Genomic DNA, 18432 nt, shown 5'->3' on the forward strand with positions numbered 1-18432 from the left:
GGCCCCCCAGCTGGGGTGGCCACCGAGAGCTGCCCTCCAGGCAGACGTCCTGACGGCAGGCGCTACCCCGAGGTCCTCGCTGGAGCCGCCCTGGCTCCCCTTGGACAGCAGCCACTCCCCTCCTTCCCTGGACACAGCCAGGATCCCGCCGGCTCCCACGTAGCAGCAACGAGCAGAAGAAGAGCCCAGTCACTCACTCACCGTCTGGTTGTCCTCGTAGAGCTTCAGGTCGTAGCCACTAAGCTCCACGCAGAAGATGATGGCGGTGACGCCCTCGAAGCAGTGGATCCACTTTTTGCGCTCTGACCTCTGCCCGCCCACGTCCACCATCTTGAAGGTGAGCTCCTTGAAGGTGAACTTGTTCTCCACGATGCCCGTGGTCATGTCCCGGGAGCGCAGGATGTCCTCCACGGTGGGCACGTAGTCGGGCGCGGCGATGCGCTCCAGGTCATTCAGGTAGTAGGCCGCGTTGTCCTCCAGGTGGTACTCGCTGGAGCGGCCGAAGCAGGCCTGCGCCCCGGGGTCGGCCCACAGCCGCCGCATGACACCCAGCAGCTCAGGTGTGATCTCGCCCTTGCTCTCGGCGGGGCCCGTCAGTGCGAACAGCTGTACGGCATCGTAGGCGCGGTCAGGGTTGTGGAAGTCGATCTTGAGCGCGGCCAGGGCACGGATGATGCGGGTCAGTGAGTCAATGGCGTTGTAGATAATGAGCGGCTTGTACTCCTTGCAGGCCTCCAGGTTGAAGCCGCCGCTGTGGATGATCTTCATCTGCTTCACAATGGTGCTCTTGCCCGAGTTGCTGGTGCCCAGCAAGAGCAGCTTGATCTCGCGGCGCTGCCGCTGGCTCTCCGAACGCAGGTGGCGGTCAATTCGCCGGGACCGCCGTGCTGCCTCTTTCTCCTCTGAGCTTTGCCGACATCCCATGGTCCGGCAGCGGCGGGCCCAGACGCGGAGCACAGGATGGGGCGCCTCTCCCGGTGGCCACCGAGAGGGGGAGCTGAGACTTGAGGCAGGTGTGCCTAGTGGATGGGAGCCGGTGCCCTGGAGCGCTCAGCGTGGGTGGGGGGGCAAGGCCATGCCCCGCTGCAGCCCTTGCCCCGGCGCCTCCTCTCCAGCTGGCATGGCTCTTGCGCTGCGGGAGGCGGCTGAGCCCTCCCTCAGGGACACTCCACCTCCCAGGGCCACCGCGGGGCCAGATGCGCCGCAGTCATTCCCTGTCCTCCTGACGGTGGGAAGCCGTCTGGTCGCTGGTTGCTGGGGTGATGCTGCCGAGTGTGGCTAGAGGGCCGGCTGCCAGTAAGGATGCCGTGGGTTCTCCCTGCGGTCCCCCTGCCTCGGGCATCCGCCTTCACCTGCCAACAAGAGAACAGCATGAGTCTCCTCCCACCGCAGGCTGGGTGGGCAGGGAAGCCCTGGACGGCGGGAAGCGGCCTGGGGAATGATGAATCAGAGCCCCCCCCTGCCCCCCCAGTGGAGCTCAAACCCCAGCAAAACATGCCTGGCCGCCACCCTGCACCCCTCCCACCAGTCAGCTGGCTTGAAGCTGGCGCTCAAGGAAAGGGTGCCCACAGCTAGGCCAGGACCAGGCCTGAGGGTCTTCAGAGGGGAGAGAGCCCAGCGCCCCGCCACTCTGCCCTGCCCACCCGGACCCGGAGACCTCACCCTCGCCAAGCCTCAGACCTCCGTCTGGTGGTGGTTAGGACTCCATGTGGTGGTTCCGCACCCTCTCCTGCAGCTGCTGGCGCTGCACCCACATGTTTACCATGGGGTCCCAGACCAGGGTAACTGGGTGCTACCGACTCTTACCGCCTCCCGGGAGTGGGGTCATTCCTGCTCTCTCCAGGGCAGGGGCTCTCAAGTGGGCAGGGCGGTGGCCAGGTGTGGGCGGCAGGACAAGCTAGAGCAACGCAAGGGCATCGGGAAACAGCAAGTCCAGGGCAAGGCAGGGGCGGCCCAGAGGCTCCCTGGTCCCAGGCCAAGCCTTTCAGGTCCCCTGCCCCCACTGGTCAATAAGGAGCAGCTGTGCTCACACCTGGTGCAGGGCCTCAGCGCCCGCTCTCTGCCAGCCCCCTGTTGACCCAGGACGTCTGCATGCTCCTCCCAGGGCTCCCCCGACCACCTGCAGCAGCTGGGCCGGGCCCATCCCACCAGGGCATCCCCAAAGCTCAGGCTCTGCCCACGCCTGGGAGCCCAGGACGGCACCCCCCTCACCCCATCCACACAGCCTCTGTCCCTGCCTGGCTGCCTGCCCCCTGCAGCACCCCCATCTTGCCATGGCCAGCATCCACCCCCTAATGCCCCCGTTCCCCCCACAGCAGGCCCTGGGTGGGAAGGACCCCGAGTCTTGTCCATGTCCCCCTACCTGCCCGTCACTCTCCCAGGCGCCTCCATGCCTGCCAGTCCCCGCCATCCTGCCCTGGAGCTGACCCCAAGCCTGTTCTCTCCCTGGGCTCCCCCTGCCGCTCGGGGGGACACTGATGCACCCCACTGCTCTCAGGGTGGTGAGTGTCAGCCCGGCTGTGTGGCCGGGCCCATGACCCCTGTCTCAGAGCCTATCCGTCACTGATCACAGCACACCCAGAGCTGGTCCCCAAGAGGTAAAGTGGCCAGCACAGACCCTGGTACCCAGCCAGTGCTCCCCCCACCCCCATCCCCATCACCTGTGAGTGCCCCCCATTCTGCCGCCTGGGCCTCTACCCCGTCCTGCTCCACTGTCCTGCCCCACCCTCCACGGCAGCACTTGGGCCCGGCACACAGCAGGTGCCCAGTCGGCAAGGGGGGAGGGGTTTAGCCTTGGGGCGCTGAGCGTCTCCTGCTTCGCCGCAGCCCCACAGCCAATGGTGGGGGATGTACCAGGAGACGTCTCTGCTGAGAGCAGCGACTAAACGGCTGGTCATTCAGCACAGCCCCAGCAAGGATGGCGATCATGCTTAGAACAGAGGCCCCGAGATGACCCCCCTCCGGGCACGGGGTGGGTGCTCTCGAGCGACTGTTGTAGGACAATGCATACAGGACGCAGGCAGCACATGCACCCACAGGCATGTGCCCCCCAACACACACGTGCGTGCACGTACTGTGTGAGTAGAGGTCTGCGAAGTTATTTTCCAAGCAGCAATGAGCTCTATGTTGTGAAATTACAAGGGATTTGTGCATTTTACCATGTTGCCTATACTTCTCTCGTGAACTGTCGTAAGAAAGGTTTATAGACAAGAGTCCCGCCAGGGACTTGCCCTGGACCATAAGTATGTACGACAGGGACTCAGTGGTTGCTCCCTGGTCCCTGCTGATGACCCGGCCCTGCCCTCGGCCGGCAGCCCCGGACATCTGGCTCCAGCCCAGCGTCTGCCCAGGGCCCCCGGTGCCTGGCCTCCTGAAGGCGATGCTGGCTACACTGGGGGAACCCCATGTTGTCATTTCCGTTTTTCTCAATTTTGTGTCTTAAAGTCTCAGGTACAGGCAGGCCCCAAGTGACCAATTCTCCCTCAGCTGATCAGCGACAGGGACAAAGGTCACCCAGGAGAGCAGGGCCCTCCCGTTGTCTGGGGCCCCCAGAGACAAGCAGGACCCCAGGCGCTGGGCCTCCCTGTGGTGACCCCTCTCTCGGGACATAGTTTAACCCAGGCAGGCAACATGGCACGGGGTCCAGCGGGCCAGTCCCCTGCCTCCGTGCAAGGCTGCACCTGAACAGACCACCGCGTTCGGCCGCGTCCTCGCCAGCGCCGCACATGACCCCCCGCACCCAACCCCATGCAGCCTGGGGAGCCCGCCCTCCACCTGGCTCTGGCATGGGACCCCTGCCTGCTCCTCACGGGCCAGCTCAGGCCCTCGTGGCCCACCAGCGGGCACCCCACCTCTCCCCACCACGCCCGCCCCTTCTCTGGTCCCTCCCACCAGACTGAGGCCCTTACCAAACACCACATACAAAAATTAACTTAAAATGGATAAAAGACCTAAAACTGTAAGACTCTTAGGAAAAAGCACAGGGCAAAAGCTGCCTGACACTGGGTTTAGCATTGGTTTCTTGGATAAGATGCCAAAGGTACAGGCAACAAAAGAAAAAACAAACTGGATTTCATGAAAATTTTAAACTTTTGTGCACCAAAAGACGGTATCAGCAGGTAAAGAGGCAATCCACGGAATGTTAGAAAACATCTGCAAATTGTATACCTAATAAGGAATTAATATCTAGAATATAAGGACAACTCCTAAAATTCAACAAAAAACCCAACCTGATTCAAAACTGGGCAATGGACTTGAATGGACATTTACCCAATGAAGATATATGAATGGCCAATAAGAACATGAAAAGATGTTCGTCACTAATTACTAAAGAAATGCAAACCAAAACCACACTAAGATACCATCTCACACCTATAAGGATAGCTACTATTGAAAAAATCTCAGAAAACAGTGAATACTGACGAGACATGAAGAAATTGGAACCCTTGCACACTGTTGGTGGGAAGGTAAAATGGCGCAGCTACCATAGAAAACAGTATGGAGGTTTCCCACAAAAATAAAAACAGATCTACCACATGATCCAGTAATTCCACCTCTGGGTACATACCCAAAAGACTTGAAGGCAGAGTCTCAAAGCAATTTTTGTACACCGATGTTCATAACAGCATTATCCACAATAGCTAAGAAGCAGAAGCAACTGAAGTGTCCACTGACAGACAAATGGACAAACAAAATGTGATAAAAACATAGAAGGGAATGTTATTCAGCCTTAAAAAGGAAGGAAATTCTGACACCTGCCACAACATGGATGAGCCTTGAGGACATTTTGCTCAGTGAAACAGGCCCGGCACAAAAGGACAAATACTGTAGGATTCTAATTACATAAGGTCCTTACAGCAGTCAAGTTCACAGGGACAGAAAGTAGATGGTGCCAGGGGCTGGGGAGCTGTTGCTTAATAGGGTCAGAGTCTCAGTTTGGGAAGATGAAAAGGTTCTGGAGATGATGGTGGTCATGGCTGCACAACGACGTGAATGTACTTAATGCCACTAAACTGTACCATTTAAAAATGGTTAAAATGGTAAATTTTGTTATTTATATTTTAACACACCCATGAGAAAAGTGGGGCTGGCCACGTGGTCCTTGACCAGTGCAGCCACAGGGCAACGGAGGAGTAAATGGGAATCGTGGCTGGGGGCGACTGTGCGTGTCGGGCCAAGTCTGGGAGCCAACTGCCACCTATGGGGTGGTGGAGCCTGGGGCTGTGCGCGGACACAGGCAGGGAGGTCTGTGAGCAGAGGGACCTCAGGACAGCCCCACCCCCTCGGAGGCTCCTGCCAGTTCCATCTCTTTGGGTCTGACTGGGCTTTCCTGGACCCCCGAGGATGTCCCCAGTCAGCCCAGAGACACAGGGCCAAGGGCAGGAAGACCACATCATTCCCTGGCCAGTAACTGTTCATGGGTCCCCAGGTCCGACACCCAGGACGCCCCACCACAGCGCTGCTGGGTCTGGCTGGAAATCACTGAGGAGTGGGGGAGGGAGAGGTATGGTGGGGGGGGCAGGGGTGCCATGGTGTGACCGGGGAACCAAAGGAAGGCAGGGTGGCCGGACCGAGACAGACAAGAGAGGCACAGGGAGAGAAGTGGGGGTGGGCCGGCCGGGAGGAGCCCACGGCGCAGGTGCACATCCGTGTTGTGGTCGCATGCCTGCGTCCGTGTGCAGGACGGCACACGTGTGCACACACTGGTCTAGGTAGTGCCTGCGTGCAAGTCCATGTACGTGTGTGTAGGGAGGTGCACATGCACATCTGTGCCGCTGCGCATGGCATGTGGGGAGCAGGGGTGCACGCGGAGGAGTCAGGGCTCTGTCACTCACAGTTACTTACTGGGCCGGCTGGCGGTGATGCGGGGGGGCACTGCTGAAGACCCTTGACGGAGAAGGGTGGGCATCAGACCAAAGGTAGCAAGTGAGCAGTGGTGAGGGAAGGGCCCAGTTCCAGAGAGTGGGGTGGGGGCAGGGGGGCAATGCAGGCTGCACAGGTTGGGGGGCCGGCCTCCGGGAAGGAGGTGGTGAGGAAAGCGGGACTGCGGGTGCAAAGGCCCTGAGATGGGGACGTGCCTGGCATCAGAGGGACAGCACGGATGCTAGGGGCTGGCGCCGAGAGTGAGGGGCTGGCCTCTTCCCTGAGTCAGGTGGGAGCCAGCCAAGGTTTGGGTGATGAGTGCTGTGTTGTCTGGGGTGTGAACAGCATCCCTGGACCGGGAAGGCTCTGCAAGCAGCAGTCCAGGGGATGGGGCTGCGGTTGGGTTCAGGGCGCCCCAGGGTCTGGCCCCAGGGCGGGAGGGGGGCTGTTCTTGGAGAGGGGACGCTGGGGAGAAGCGGCAGGTGTGCCCCTGGCGGGCTCGGTCTACACATATGGACCCACAGGGGCTCCCCAGCACTTGTGGGGAGAAACTGGGTCCTTTGAGGGTCTTGACAAGCTCCATCACAGCCCCTCATAGGCCTCCCGGACTCACTGACCCGCCTACCTGTGGACCCCAAGGCTGCGAGGGCAGGACCCCAAACCCAGAGCCCACTCAGCAGCCCTGTGGCTGAAAGTTGCTCTCCTTCCTGTGGTCTCAGGCAGATACTTCCCTTCAAAACCTCCCAGCCCTGCCCCCGACCCCTGACCCTGGACCGTGGCTCACCGCCTGGCAGGCCCAATTGCCCTCCTGTCACACTGCCCTTCCCCAGACACGGCCCTCTCAAGTCTCATGTCACGGAATCTGGTGACGGCCTGGAGCCAGGGGTGGGGACACACTGCTGCCACCTCTCTGGGGCCTTTGCATATCTGGCGCCCTGTACCCTGGACGCCCCCGCCATGGTCTGGCCCAGAGCTCCAACCACGTGACACCCGGGTCCGCTGTCACCCTCTTCGCAGCTGTGTCAGGAGCTGGGGCGGAGCAAGGCTGTGGAAGGCCAGCCCCTGACCTCGCTCCCAGCAGCTCCTTCTGCCCCCACCCCCGACGACGCAGGAAGGGAGCCCAGGGTCAAGGTCACCTAAGGTGTTGCACCCAAGCCGGGCTAAGCCAGAGGGTCTCCAAGGACAGAAGATGGCTTATCGGCTTACTGGCCTGAGAAGGCCTGGACCCGGCGGGTGGGGCACCTTCCTCACAGGTCCCCGCTTCCTCTGAGGGAGACAGAGATGAGACGGGCCCAGCCCCTCACTCTCCAGACCCCCTCCCTGCCCCAAGGAAAGCCTGCTCCACGCTGCGCCCTGGGCCACTAGATCAGGGTGTGCTTGAGAGGGGGCGTTTGAGGCCCAAGCAGAGGTCACTCAGGTGGGCCAGCTGTGCGGGGGGCAGGGGGAGGACCCCAGGGCCGAGGGCAGCCCAGGTCACAGGGCCAGCAAGGCCGAGTGACACCACCCACCTGACGCCCCAGCCAGCGAGTCCCCAGCGCCAGAGCGGGGACCAGGGCTGTCTGAGGTCCTGGGCTTTTCCACCCCCAGAGCCTGCCCCTTGCCCCCCGCAGAGCTGGGTGGGGCTGTGACTCAGCACCGCTGTCCCCCCTCCACCTGCAGCTGCTCCTGGGCCCCTGCAGCCTTCTGTAGAGGGGGGGGCCTGCCTGAGTCCCAACGCCCATGTCCTGTCCACACGCCTCTGCCGCTGGCCTCCTGGGCCTGAACCACTCAAGTTGTTTCCATCTTCTGAAGAGTGGGTCCCTCTCCCCGCCCTCCAGAACTGCCATCCCCGCCTCAGCTCCCTCCCTGTGGCCGTCACCGCTGACCTGTGTCCTCCCCTCTTAAGAAGGACCCGTTTCCCACTGCCCATGCACGCCCAGTGAGCTGGAGCCCAGAGTTCCGCTTTGGGTGGACACTTGAGCCTGAGTGCCAGGCCCCTGTGCGCCCCTTGTTGGGTCTTCTTGAGTCCAGCCTAGACCGGCCCGTGGCACCCAACAGGCCCATGTCCTTTGCGCGCTTCTGACCACCCCCCGCCCCTCTGCTCCCCGCCTCCACCCGCCTGAACTCAAGCTGCGGCCCCACGACGGGCCTTTTACCTCTGGGCGCAACAGCCCCTGCCCGGCCAGCCCGGGCCCGCAGACCCCAAGGGGCCGTTTGCATGTGTCCTCGGACTCAGGGCAGCTGAGGGCTGGGCCTCAGGGAGGGGCCATCCCGGGGGAGCTGGGCACCGGGGGGCCAGGGAGAGGGCCTGGCTGCACCCTCAGCCGCCGGGGCCCCCCCCGGGGGGGCGGCCTGAACCTCTGTCCCGAGAGTACGGCTCCCTGCCTCAGCTTTGCGGGGTGTCCAGAGCTGGGCACAGCACCTCAGGTGTGGAAACTGAGGTTTGGGGAGGGGGCGACTTCCTCGGGGCTGCCTGCGGGGGCCTGCAGGGCTCGGGCCCATGGGTCCTCCGACCCCCAGGACCCCCGGCACCCACAGTACCACTGGTCACCTGCTCTGTCATTTACCCCGTGGTTTTCCTTAAACTGACTTGCGTTTTCACTTAGGCATCTGTGCTTTAAAACTGGCCTCGTGTTCCTGCTATGAACGGAAAGCCCGAGTCACAGCTCAGACAGTAGGAACCCAGAACAGAAGTGGGGTCGCAGCTGCCAACCAGGGTGTTGCCAGGGAGGCTGTGGCCCTGCTCCTCCTGAACAACGGGATCAGGGTGGGCGGGGGGAGGTCCAAACTGGTATTTTCCCCTTGAAGGAAAAGGACAGAAAGAGAAGAAAGGCTGCCTTACTGGAGGAGGGTGGTGGGGCTGCTGCTCACAGCTGTGGCCTCAGGCCACCTCCATGGTTTGGTGGCCGCCCGGCCCCTGGGATGCAGAAGAGTATAGCCGGGCCTGAGCCCCGCCCCGCTGGGACCCCTGGGCGGTGGCGTCAGCGCTGCACCCCACGGCCTCACTCAGGACAGATGCCATCTCTTGTCTCAGAAAAGTGCTCCACCCCTGATCCGCTAGTTCCATCCCATCAGGGCCCCCCCGGCCCTCCCAGTAGGCCATCAGTCGACCCTGGGCCCTGTCTGATCATCACGGTACCCTCGGGGGACAGAGCCTGTGTGTCAGGCTCTGCTCTGAGCTCGGGGACATGGGGTGAGTCTGGGCACCAAGGGGCTTGTGTTCTGGTGGGGGGACTGGTGAAGAGCGTGGAGAAGGGGAGAAGGTGTGTGTGGCGGGCGTCCAACTAGCGGGACGGGGGGAGGTCCAAGGAGGTGACGCTGGAGGAGACAGACGACAAGAAGCCACCAGTCATGCGGGGGAGGGGAGGGGGCCAGGGTGGGGACAGCTGGGGTGACACTGCCCAAGGGCTTGGCTGGGCAGTGGGGGAGCCTGCCTGGCCTGGGCCCAGCTCAGGGCAGGTCCACCCCAGGAGCGTCCCTCCCACAGTTCCCTAGGGAGCAGCTCAGAGATGGCTGCCCTGGCAGGGACCCCCCCACCAGGGGCCAGAGGGCAGAAACTGCCCCCCCGGAGACCCCTGTTCTCCCAGGGAGCTGCCACTGGTGGCAGGAGGCGGGAACGGGTTGCATCACCAGCCTGAATCCAGGCATCAGGGAGGATACTGGCACGGGGCTTCCCTGGAAAGGCCCGCAAAGCAAGCGCAGGCCACGCCTCCCTCATACCCTACAGCTCGTGGGCCTGGCCGACATCACACACGGCAGAATCCAAACACTCTGATGGTTTATGATAAAACAACACGTACTTTTGGACCAAAAAGCCACACGTTTCGCTCTGAGATGACCCCTGCTTACCTTGATGCCAGTAACACTGGAAGGGGACAGGGACAGGCCGCCCTCCCAGAAGCTGCCCTCTGGGCAAAGCCGGCCTCCCTGGTTGCGTCTCCTACCCCCACACCCACAGCGCCCTGCCCGCCCCGCCACCCAGCTGAGAACGTCCCCCCGGAGGCCAGCAAGAGCCTCCCGAGTCCTGAGCGACCCGGGCCACTGCAGCACCAGCTGGACTTATCACCCGCCCAGAGTGACCTTGAGCCCAGTGTCTGGCGCCCCTGCTGGGCCGTGGAACCAGACCTAACGCAGGACGGCCCTTCCTCAGCCGCTGGCTCCTCCTGCCCGGCCGCACCTGACCCCCGTGCCCCCTCCCCAGGGCCCCAGCTCCACTTCCCTCTGAGCAGGTGCTCGGGAAGATACACGGAACAGAGACACTGCTGGCTTGGGGACCCTGACAGCCATCCCCCAGCCCACTGGACCAGGCTCCGGGTGAGCCTATCCACACACCCCAGCCTGCCTGCCAGACCCACAGTGGGTCTCCCCTTAAAAGCAGCCCCTTTACTTGGCCTCCTCCTTGTTCCCTGTTTATTTTGGAGCCAGAGTCCAAGCAGATGGGAGGAGGACAGGGGCTGGTGGTCAGCGCCCCCAGCAGCAGACAGGCTCCAACAACTGGCTCTGCCCTGGCCAGGCAGCCCCTTGGCCTCAGGACCGCTACAGGTGACAGGAGAGGCCCTTCCCTTGGCCCTGCACTGTCCCGTGGCTCTGGATGCCCCAGCCACGTGTGCAGCCTTCCGGCCCACAGCTGCCACGGCCGACCCGACGAGATGTCATAGCATCGCCTGAGGAACACTGACTCAGGAGGAAACCAGGCCAGAGATTTCTCCAGGCCGGGAGTAAATAAATAAACAACACCGGAAGGTTCCACACTCAAGGGGAAGGAGGTGCACTCACCAAGAGCCTGGCCCTAGGTTTCCGCAGCCAAGGGAACTGCTGACTGTCACTCAGGCCCCTGGGCTGGGTGGGGACTGATTTTCCTGTGCCCTGCCTCTGTGCGTGGCCCCCCATGATCCCAGCCCCTGCCCTGGCCACCCCCAGGTGGCAGGTGGGACCCCCTCTGGCGAGGGCTCTATAGGCCCCCTTCCCTCACAGCTCCTGTTTTTTCTCACCTGGAAGGTGAGCACCACCTCCATCCAGTCCCTTTTCCTTCCATGCCCTTCTCACCGACTCCTTCCCCAGCCTCCTAATCACACGCAGACCTGCAGGCTGCGGGATCTCAGTCTCCAGGCCAGCGTGGCTCAAAAACGTCAGATGCCTAGCCCACTCCCAGGTCCGAGGAAGGGCCCAGAACATGCACACTGTCCAGCCCCATGGGTCCTCTCGAGGCCGGCGGCTGCCCCAGGTCACTCTCAGCGGCTGGCCCCGGTCCTCCCCTCTGAGACAGGCCACCCCCGGGAGTGTCCAAGCCCACAGTGGCCTTGACCCTGTCTGGACGGGGTTCTCGAGAAGCAGAGGCTGAGACAGGGATTCTCAGGCACGTGACTGGTCGAGGACGCAAGCTGAGGGGGTTGGGTCGCAGGATGGGCCCCGTTGGGAACCGGGCGAAGGTGTGGATTCTGCCACCGCTTCGCCTCGCCTCGGCCTGACCGACAGGGAGCTCCGGAGCGTAAATGAAATCAGTGCTGCCCCACTCGGAGGGAAGGGTAGTTCCTGTAAGCAGGCAGTGGAAGGGGAGCTGGGGGCACTGGCTAGCGTGTGCCCAGCACACCTCCCTCTGTTCCCCCACCCCTTCCTAACAGGCCCAAGGCCTCAGCTCAGGGCTGGGCCTGACCTCAGGGGCCTCTGCCTGGAGCCCGACCCTCAGCCCCTCCTCTGGACTGCCCCAGCGACCCATCCCACCCCCACACTCTGCTCCTCCCGACGGGGCGGACAGGGGATCCCCGTAAAAACACAAGGCAGAGTCTCTCCTGTGCTCAAAACCTTCCCGCAGCAGGCCAGACGTCTATCTCAGTTTGGAGCTGGAGTCCAAGTCCTTCTGTGGCCCCGAGGCTCTGCGACCAGCCCTGACCCCCTGACCCACCCTCATGCTCCCTCCACTCCCCACTCCTGACCCCCAGCCCTCCTGCTGTGCTGTCCCGACAGCTCAGGGCCTCTGCACTGGCTCTTCCCTCCACCGGGAACATCCGCTGTCCAGAGAGCCACTGCATCCGCTCCAGCGGCTCGGGGGTCCCCTCCTCGGAGGCACCCCGCCCATCCTATTTATGACGCCCCAAACACACACAGCATTGTCGCTTTCTAACCTGCTGTGTGACTCGCTTATCATGTTTCCCGCCCCATCATGCTTACAGACGCTGGCTCCACGGGGCAGGGGCTTTACGGGGCAGGGGCTCTGGTCTGTTTGTCATTAATGCGTCCCACGGCCCAGAAGTAAGTGGCAGGAAGCAGGTGCTGATAAATCCACCCCAGCCCTTTGTACTGAGTGAGGGAGGGGCCAACTCAGGGCAGGCAGGGGCCAGCAGGGACTTCTGGGAAGTCTTCTAGCAAGGCCTTTTGGCCTTCCCCCGATGGACACTGTGGTGCGTGGCCCGGACCGACCCTGACTCTGCCCTGCTTCTGAGCCCCCCACCCAGGGAGTCCCCCCATCTGGTGAGCCTATGAGCACTGCGTTTCTGCGGCTGTCACTGAAAGCACGCCCCCATCCGCACCCGGAGGCCCCCTCACAGGCCCCGGCCCCCATCCCTGGCCTCCTGGCCCAGCCCCAGCCGTCCTGCACCAGTGAGGGGGACGCGTCCCGAAGTCCTGGTCCCCCCAGAGCTGGGGCCGCAGCTCACCCTCTGCCCAGTCCCCAGCAGCCACACCCTCCACCACTCGGCACCGGCCCTCCATCCCTCCATCTCCTGCCCCAGGAGAGCCCAGAACCACCAGCAACAAGACTAATGCACCTGGAGACCGAGGCCACGTGGGGCTGAGCCCAGCCAGGGAGCTGGAGCTGGGATGGTGGGTGCGTCGAGGTCGTGGAGCTTCCTGGAGGCAGAGGGTGGTGCTGGGGGCTCAGGGCGGCCCTGTCTGTGCCTCCCTCCTCCCCGCCACGGGGCAGGGGCAGGGGCAGGGCCAGGGCCAGGGCCGGGGATGTGCATGCGTGCGTGGTGTTAACACAGAGGAAATCAATGCCTGGCACTGGCCCATTGTTTAAGGGAAATGAACAGATTTTGGCCGAGGACAAAGAGAGTTTGATTAATCAGAAATTGGATAATGGAGGCAACACTCTAATTATTTTTCTTCCCAGCATTTTATCGAGAAATATGTTTGCACAGCATATCAGAGGTAACGGAGCGGGTGAGGGGGGCGACCACGTTGGAGGAAAGCCCAGCTCAGGGACAGAGCCACTGCACCCAGAAGCACTGAAGAGGGCCAGATAGTAGGCTGGCTGGCGGTGGCGGTCTCTCTGTGGGGCCACAGGAAGCAAGAGGGGACAGGTGGGCAGGCCAGAGGCCACACACGGTGGGACAGCTGGGGTCACAGAGGATATGCCATGCAGGGGCAGGGAGGAGGCGTGAGGGCCAGGCCCTCGGTCAGCACAGAGGTAGACGACCTGAGAAAGGTCCTCAGGTGGGGACTGCTCCTTCCCTGGCCCGGCCTCTTCCACACTGCCCTGCCCTGCCCCGCCCACAGCCTCGCTGGCACAGTGGCAGGGCGGGGACGGGGCGGGGTGCGCAACACCAGCTGGGGTCACGAGGGCCTGCTGGAGCCAGGGTGAGGGCTGCAGGTGTCAAGTCCTTGACAGGGTCTTCAGGGGCCCCTCCTGGCAGCTTGGAGCCTTTTCTCATCTTCATCCCTGGTGAAGCCTGGTGACCCATCCTTGGGAGCCTGGGACTCACACCACGGCCCTGCCCGTCACCCACCCCCTCCTCCTGCACTGTCCCCACTCCTACAACACCCAGAGCTGGAACCACACCGGTTAGCACGTTAGCACCGGTTAGCACGGCCAGGGGTTACCTGGTCTCCCCGCTCCAGGCAGGCTTCTCGGGGCTCTAGGCCAAGCAGAGCTGAGCACGAGGCTCAATCACCTGCTCATTCACTCGACCAGGGTATGGAGAGGCTGCCACGGGTAGGAGGATGAGCTGGAGCTGCTGGGCAGGAGGGAGGGCGCGGTGTGTGGGCTCGAGCAGCCCCTGGAAAGAACGGCTAAATCCCGCTTCCTGTACCACTGCAGACACCACTAATCAACCACGACCACTTTCCTCTGAGCCACCACACAGCCTCAGAATCCTTCTCAACACTGCTTTGGGCAGCCCCTCCAGAGCTGGAGTAAGAAATGAAGACTACCTGCACCCTCGACCCAGCCTGATCTGAAGGTGAGGATACAGAGGCCCAGAGTGAAGAGGATTCACCGTGTCTACACTGCAGGCGGAGTAGGCCCAGGTCTCCCGGCTTCCCATTCAGTGTTCTTTGCCCTTCACCGAGCTCCCTGCTGAGCTCATCCTGGAGCACAAGGGCTGTCTGGAAAGGCCACTTGGTCATCTTGTGGTCACTGTGGGCGCCGTGGTCCTTTCCCACCACCAGGATCTCCCCTCGCCTTCCGAGCACACTTTCCCATGGACGCGACTCTAAATGTCATGACCGCACATCTCCCAGACTAACTAGGGCCTCACCGAGTCACACGGCGTCACTGAGGGACCAGTGTCAGCCGGAGGCGTCTGACCCCCGGTGGGGGGACCTGGGCCTGTGATGGCAGCATGAGAAGCTGGGCAGCCTGCCTGCCTCTGGCTCGTGAGTGAACCAGTCGGGCCTGATGGGCGCCCGGCCAGTGGCTGTCCACCTGCGGGTGGTTTGTGTTTGTCAACCGGCAGGCACACCTCGCGGGAGCAGAGGACTGGGCTGGAGCCAGAGTTCTCCAACGTGAAGGCTGCAGCCGCCAGGAGGCCTGTTCACCTGCCACGTTCGTGGCCCCCTTTGACAGCCGTTTCCTGGCTCCCTGCTGAGGGCTAGGCCGGGCTCTGGGGGCCAGGTTCTCAGTGATGAACAGCAGATGAAGGTCTTGACCTCACAGAGCTTATGTTCAGGTCCAGGAGAGAGACGGAGAACAAGCACAGACAAAGAAAACAGGCAGCGGTTACACTGGGGTACGTGCAGGAAGGGGCACAGGATCTGTGCGGGTGTGGACACAGGCGCTGTTCTGGACAGAGGCCCCCAACGGGAAAACAGAATTAGGAGGCCTGAGAGCCTCCTCCTGGACACCCCAAGTTGTGTGTGGACCCAGCCTGAGAGCCACTGGTGAGAAGAAAGAGCAGCTGTGATGATGCAGTCCTCCCAGTGGAAAGGACCAGGCCATGGCCAGAACCTTAGCACTGGCCCCAGCGCCACACCAGCCTCCAGCACAGCAGCCCCACCAGTCAGCCCTCCTGGACCCCTGGGGACCCCAGGGTGGACGGAGGCAGGCTGCCTGCAGGAAGGGGGGGCCACCCGGGCTGCTGAGAAGCCCTCAGGGTCCCTGGACACCCACCCGGGGTCTGGGCCGGCCGGTGCCCACTCAGGAGCCACCCCACCTCCCCGGGTCCCAGTCTCCTCCACCGAGAGGAGAAAACCGAGGTAAAGATAGGCCCCTTCTTGGCGGAACAGGCTGTGAGAGGAGAAAGTGAGCGTCCCTGCCCTCCACAAACGCCTGCCCGGGGGCTCTGGGGGACACGACACATGCGGCCGCTCCCCTCCACCCAACGCCACGACCTGACCGTCACCACTCCCAGGGCAGGGGGCTCGGCAAGGCAGGGGCTCCTTCTGCAGCTGGGCTCTGACTGCCGCCGCACGGCCAGTAGAGGCGGGGGCCGGGGGAGCCTGGGGAGGGTGCGTGCTGGTCAGCAGCTGCTGGAGGGTGCGCTGGGCTCGACAGTCTGCCACCACTTCCCCCCACCCCACCCCCAGCACCGCACCGCGGATTTTAACAGCCTCACTCCTTAGCACTTTCTGATGGATTCTCCGGGGACATCTCTAAAAGAGAGTTATACCTTAATTTAGAAGCAAATAACTCAAAACTCTGTGATGTAGCAGGTTCCTTCAGAAAAGAGACGAACTCAAGGAAGCCATTGTGTGTGAGGCCACCCGCCACATGCACCCGCTCCTGTCAACAGGCTGCCCAGCCCTCTACCAGCTGGCTATGTCTCCTGCCCGAGGGACGGAGGCCGGGGGTCCACGGACAGAGGGGGAGAAGCACCGCTCACAGAGGCCAGGGTGCAGCCGCCGTGGCCCGAGGTGCCCGACACAGCCCACCTGCCCATGGGAGGCAGGTGAAGGGCAGAGTGGTCGCCGGCCCAGGGCACCGTCCTGGCAGCCACCACGACTGGCCTTCCCAGGCGTGCACATGCGCGCCATGCCCAGCCTGACACTCTGCTGTCACTGTCCTGAAATGCTTAATCACTTTTAACAAGGGACCCCCAAATTATGTAGCCAGTCCTGCCCATGTTGCTTAGCCCCCATGCACCCCAGGCCCACTGCAGGGGACCCACCCTCCCAGGAACACCCTCCTGTGCAGCCCCTGGAATCTCAGCTCAGCTCTGAGCCGTGGGGCCCGAGGCCTGGCTCTGCCCCTTCTGGTCCCACCTGCCCTTGATCCCTGAGTGACCTTGCCAGCCCCTGCCCCCCAACTCTTGGTGGGGGGACTCCAGGTCTCCAGTTCCAGCCTGGCTCTCCCCTCTGACTGCCATGTATGCCCATGTCCACCTGGGTCTAACCCAACTCCCGATTCCCCACCTCTCGCGATGCGTCTGAGTCTTCCTCCTCGCCAAGGCCAACTCTGTCCTTCCAGAGCGGTCCTTTCCTCTTCTCCATCAGCAGGTCCTCGTTAAGCTAAATCCTGCATCCGACCACTTCTCAGTACCGCTCCTGCTCCCACCCCACTGGGTCAGCAGCCCCTCACCCCGAATGCTGTAGCGGCCCCCACGCCATCTGCCAGACGGGTCCTTTAAAAGTGTAATCCTACCTGACCTGCTCCACAACCCCGCCCCCGCCCCCCATCCCGGGCTCCAGCCACCTGACCTTGGGGGGCAGGGTGGCCTCCAGCTGCAGAAGTGCATTGGCCTCAGGGCCTTTGCACCTGCCATCCTCCCTCCTGGTGCTCTTCGTCGGTCTCACAACTCACCCATGGCCTCTCCATGGTGCTGTGCCAATGGCCCCTCCACACAGGACCCCCACCCCCTTCTGCTTTAGGCTCTTCATGGCCTTTGTCCTGCCTGGCATTCAGCTACTCAGGTGTTTGTCAGCCTTCTGGGTCTCAGGGAGCGCCACGGGAAGGGGTGCTGTGTGCCCTGCCCCCTGCCGTGTCCCTGCACCGGGCATGGCCCTAGCCGTTGCAGGTGCTGGTAAAGATCAGCCAAAGGAACGAACGGCTGAGCCGAGCGAACGGGTGAGGTTCCGTTCCCTTGGCTCCCCCGCGAGCCCAGGGATCCAGATGGTCCCTGTGAGTTAGTCCCTGTCAGTTCGCTCCTGGGAGGCACCTCCCCTGCCAGTGTGGATGTGGGGAGGACCGTGCGGGGATGGGCAGGGCACTCTTGGCTCTGTTTGTGGTGAGGATGAGGGGGCTCATAGAGGATGGGGCTGGGCGGGGGGGGGGGGCGCAGGGCCAGGCCTGACCCAGGTCTTCCGCTGCCTCCACTGGGGGTCCCCGCCTCCACCGCCCCCGAGTCTGCACAAGCTGTCAGGCCACCGCTCTGGGCTCCTACCTGGGCTGACCCTCAGCGTCTGCCCTGATGCCTCTGTCCACTTCCCTGTGCCCTCTGCCCTGCCAGCCCACAGGACTGCCCCTGGGGCTCAGTTACCCCGGGTTTCCTTCCTGAGGGTGCAGTGTGCTAATCTGCCTCCTCCAGGGTTCCTGCAAGCCCAGCCACGGTCGGCAGCAGGGAAAATACCCTACAGCCGCACAGAATTTTGGGTCTTCAGAGGGCCAGCACGGGGCAGTCAGGGCTGCCTTGTCCTCACAACCAGTGGGGAAAGTGCGGCACTCGGTCATTGCATGTGCACACAAGACAGCCACGCGGCTGGGTTGAGGCCAGCCTTCCCTGCCGTTCGCCCCTGCATCCCACCGGCCTCCCTGCAGGGGCCCTGGGCAGCCCTGTCAAGTGCTCCTGCTTACCCAGAAGTTCCTGGAATTGCCCTAGAAGCTCCTAAGAGCCAGTCAGGGTGCTTCTCCTCCTGGGACTCCAGGAGACAGAAGAGCTGAGGAGTTGGGGACAGAACGGGGAATTCATTCCCCGTGTCCCAAATCTGGAGTCTCATGGCAGGCCCCCAGAAAGGGGCCGGGCGACAGCATGGAGCAAGGCAGCTCCATCGTGCTGAGCACGCACCCTCACGAGGGCAGGCAGGGGCCCTGCTCTCCTTGCAGCAAGCTGGGCCTCGGCCAGAAGCCAGTGTGTGGCTGGGGGTGGGTCAGGGAGGGGGCACGCTACACAGATGAGTGACAAACAGCCCCTTCAGAGGGAAAAACCTCCCCGGCAGCGGGCAAGCCAGCAGATCTACAGCAGAAGGTAACACCAGCCTTCCGAGGGGGAGGGACTGTTTTATTCACCTCCCATCTCAGAAAATCAGGGTCTGGTATGACACACAAGAGCTTTAAGCCAAATGCCAGCATCTTGTCCATCGACCCTGAAGCACGGGGAATGCTGAAGGCGCACCACTGCATCCGGGCATGGCCAGGCCCTCCCTCACCATCAGCCGCTGCATGGAGACTCCCACGTCTCCACGGTTACTGCTCACGAACGTCCACGCCCCAAAGGGACAGAG

The 18432-nt window shown here is 62.7% G+C and overlaps 2 protein-coding genes across 2 annotated transcripts in view; one reads left to right on the forward strand and one right to left on the reverse strand.

The window, feature by feature from the left end:
* Positions 1 to 18432, forward strand: part of RSPH14 (radial spoke head 14 homolog) — a 61941-nt gene that overhangs the window by 33246 nt on the left and 10263 nt on the right. The gene's annotated exons all lie outside the window — the stretch shown is intronic.
* GNAZ (G protein subunit alpha z) overlaps positions 1 to 18432 on the reverse strand; it is a 42403-nt gene that overhangs the window by 22288 nt on the left and 1683 nt on the right. The window contains exon 2 of the mRNA XM_057527296.1: positions 202 to 1352. Coding sequence (XP_057383279.1) covers positions 202 to 924 — 723 coding nt within the window. The 5' untranslated portion in view covers positions 925 to 1352. The remainder of the gene's footprint in view (positions 1 to 201; positions 1353 to 18432) is intronic.

The sequence above is a fragment of the Balaenoptera acutorostrata genome, chromosome 13 (genome assembly GCF_949987535.1).
Source record: "Balaenoptera acutorostrata chromosome 13, mBalAcu1.1, whole genome shotgun sequence".
NCBI lineage: Eukaryota > Metazoa > Chordata > Mammalia > Artiodactyla > Balaenopteridae > Balaenoptera > Balaenoptera acutorostrata.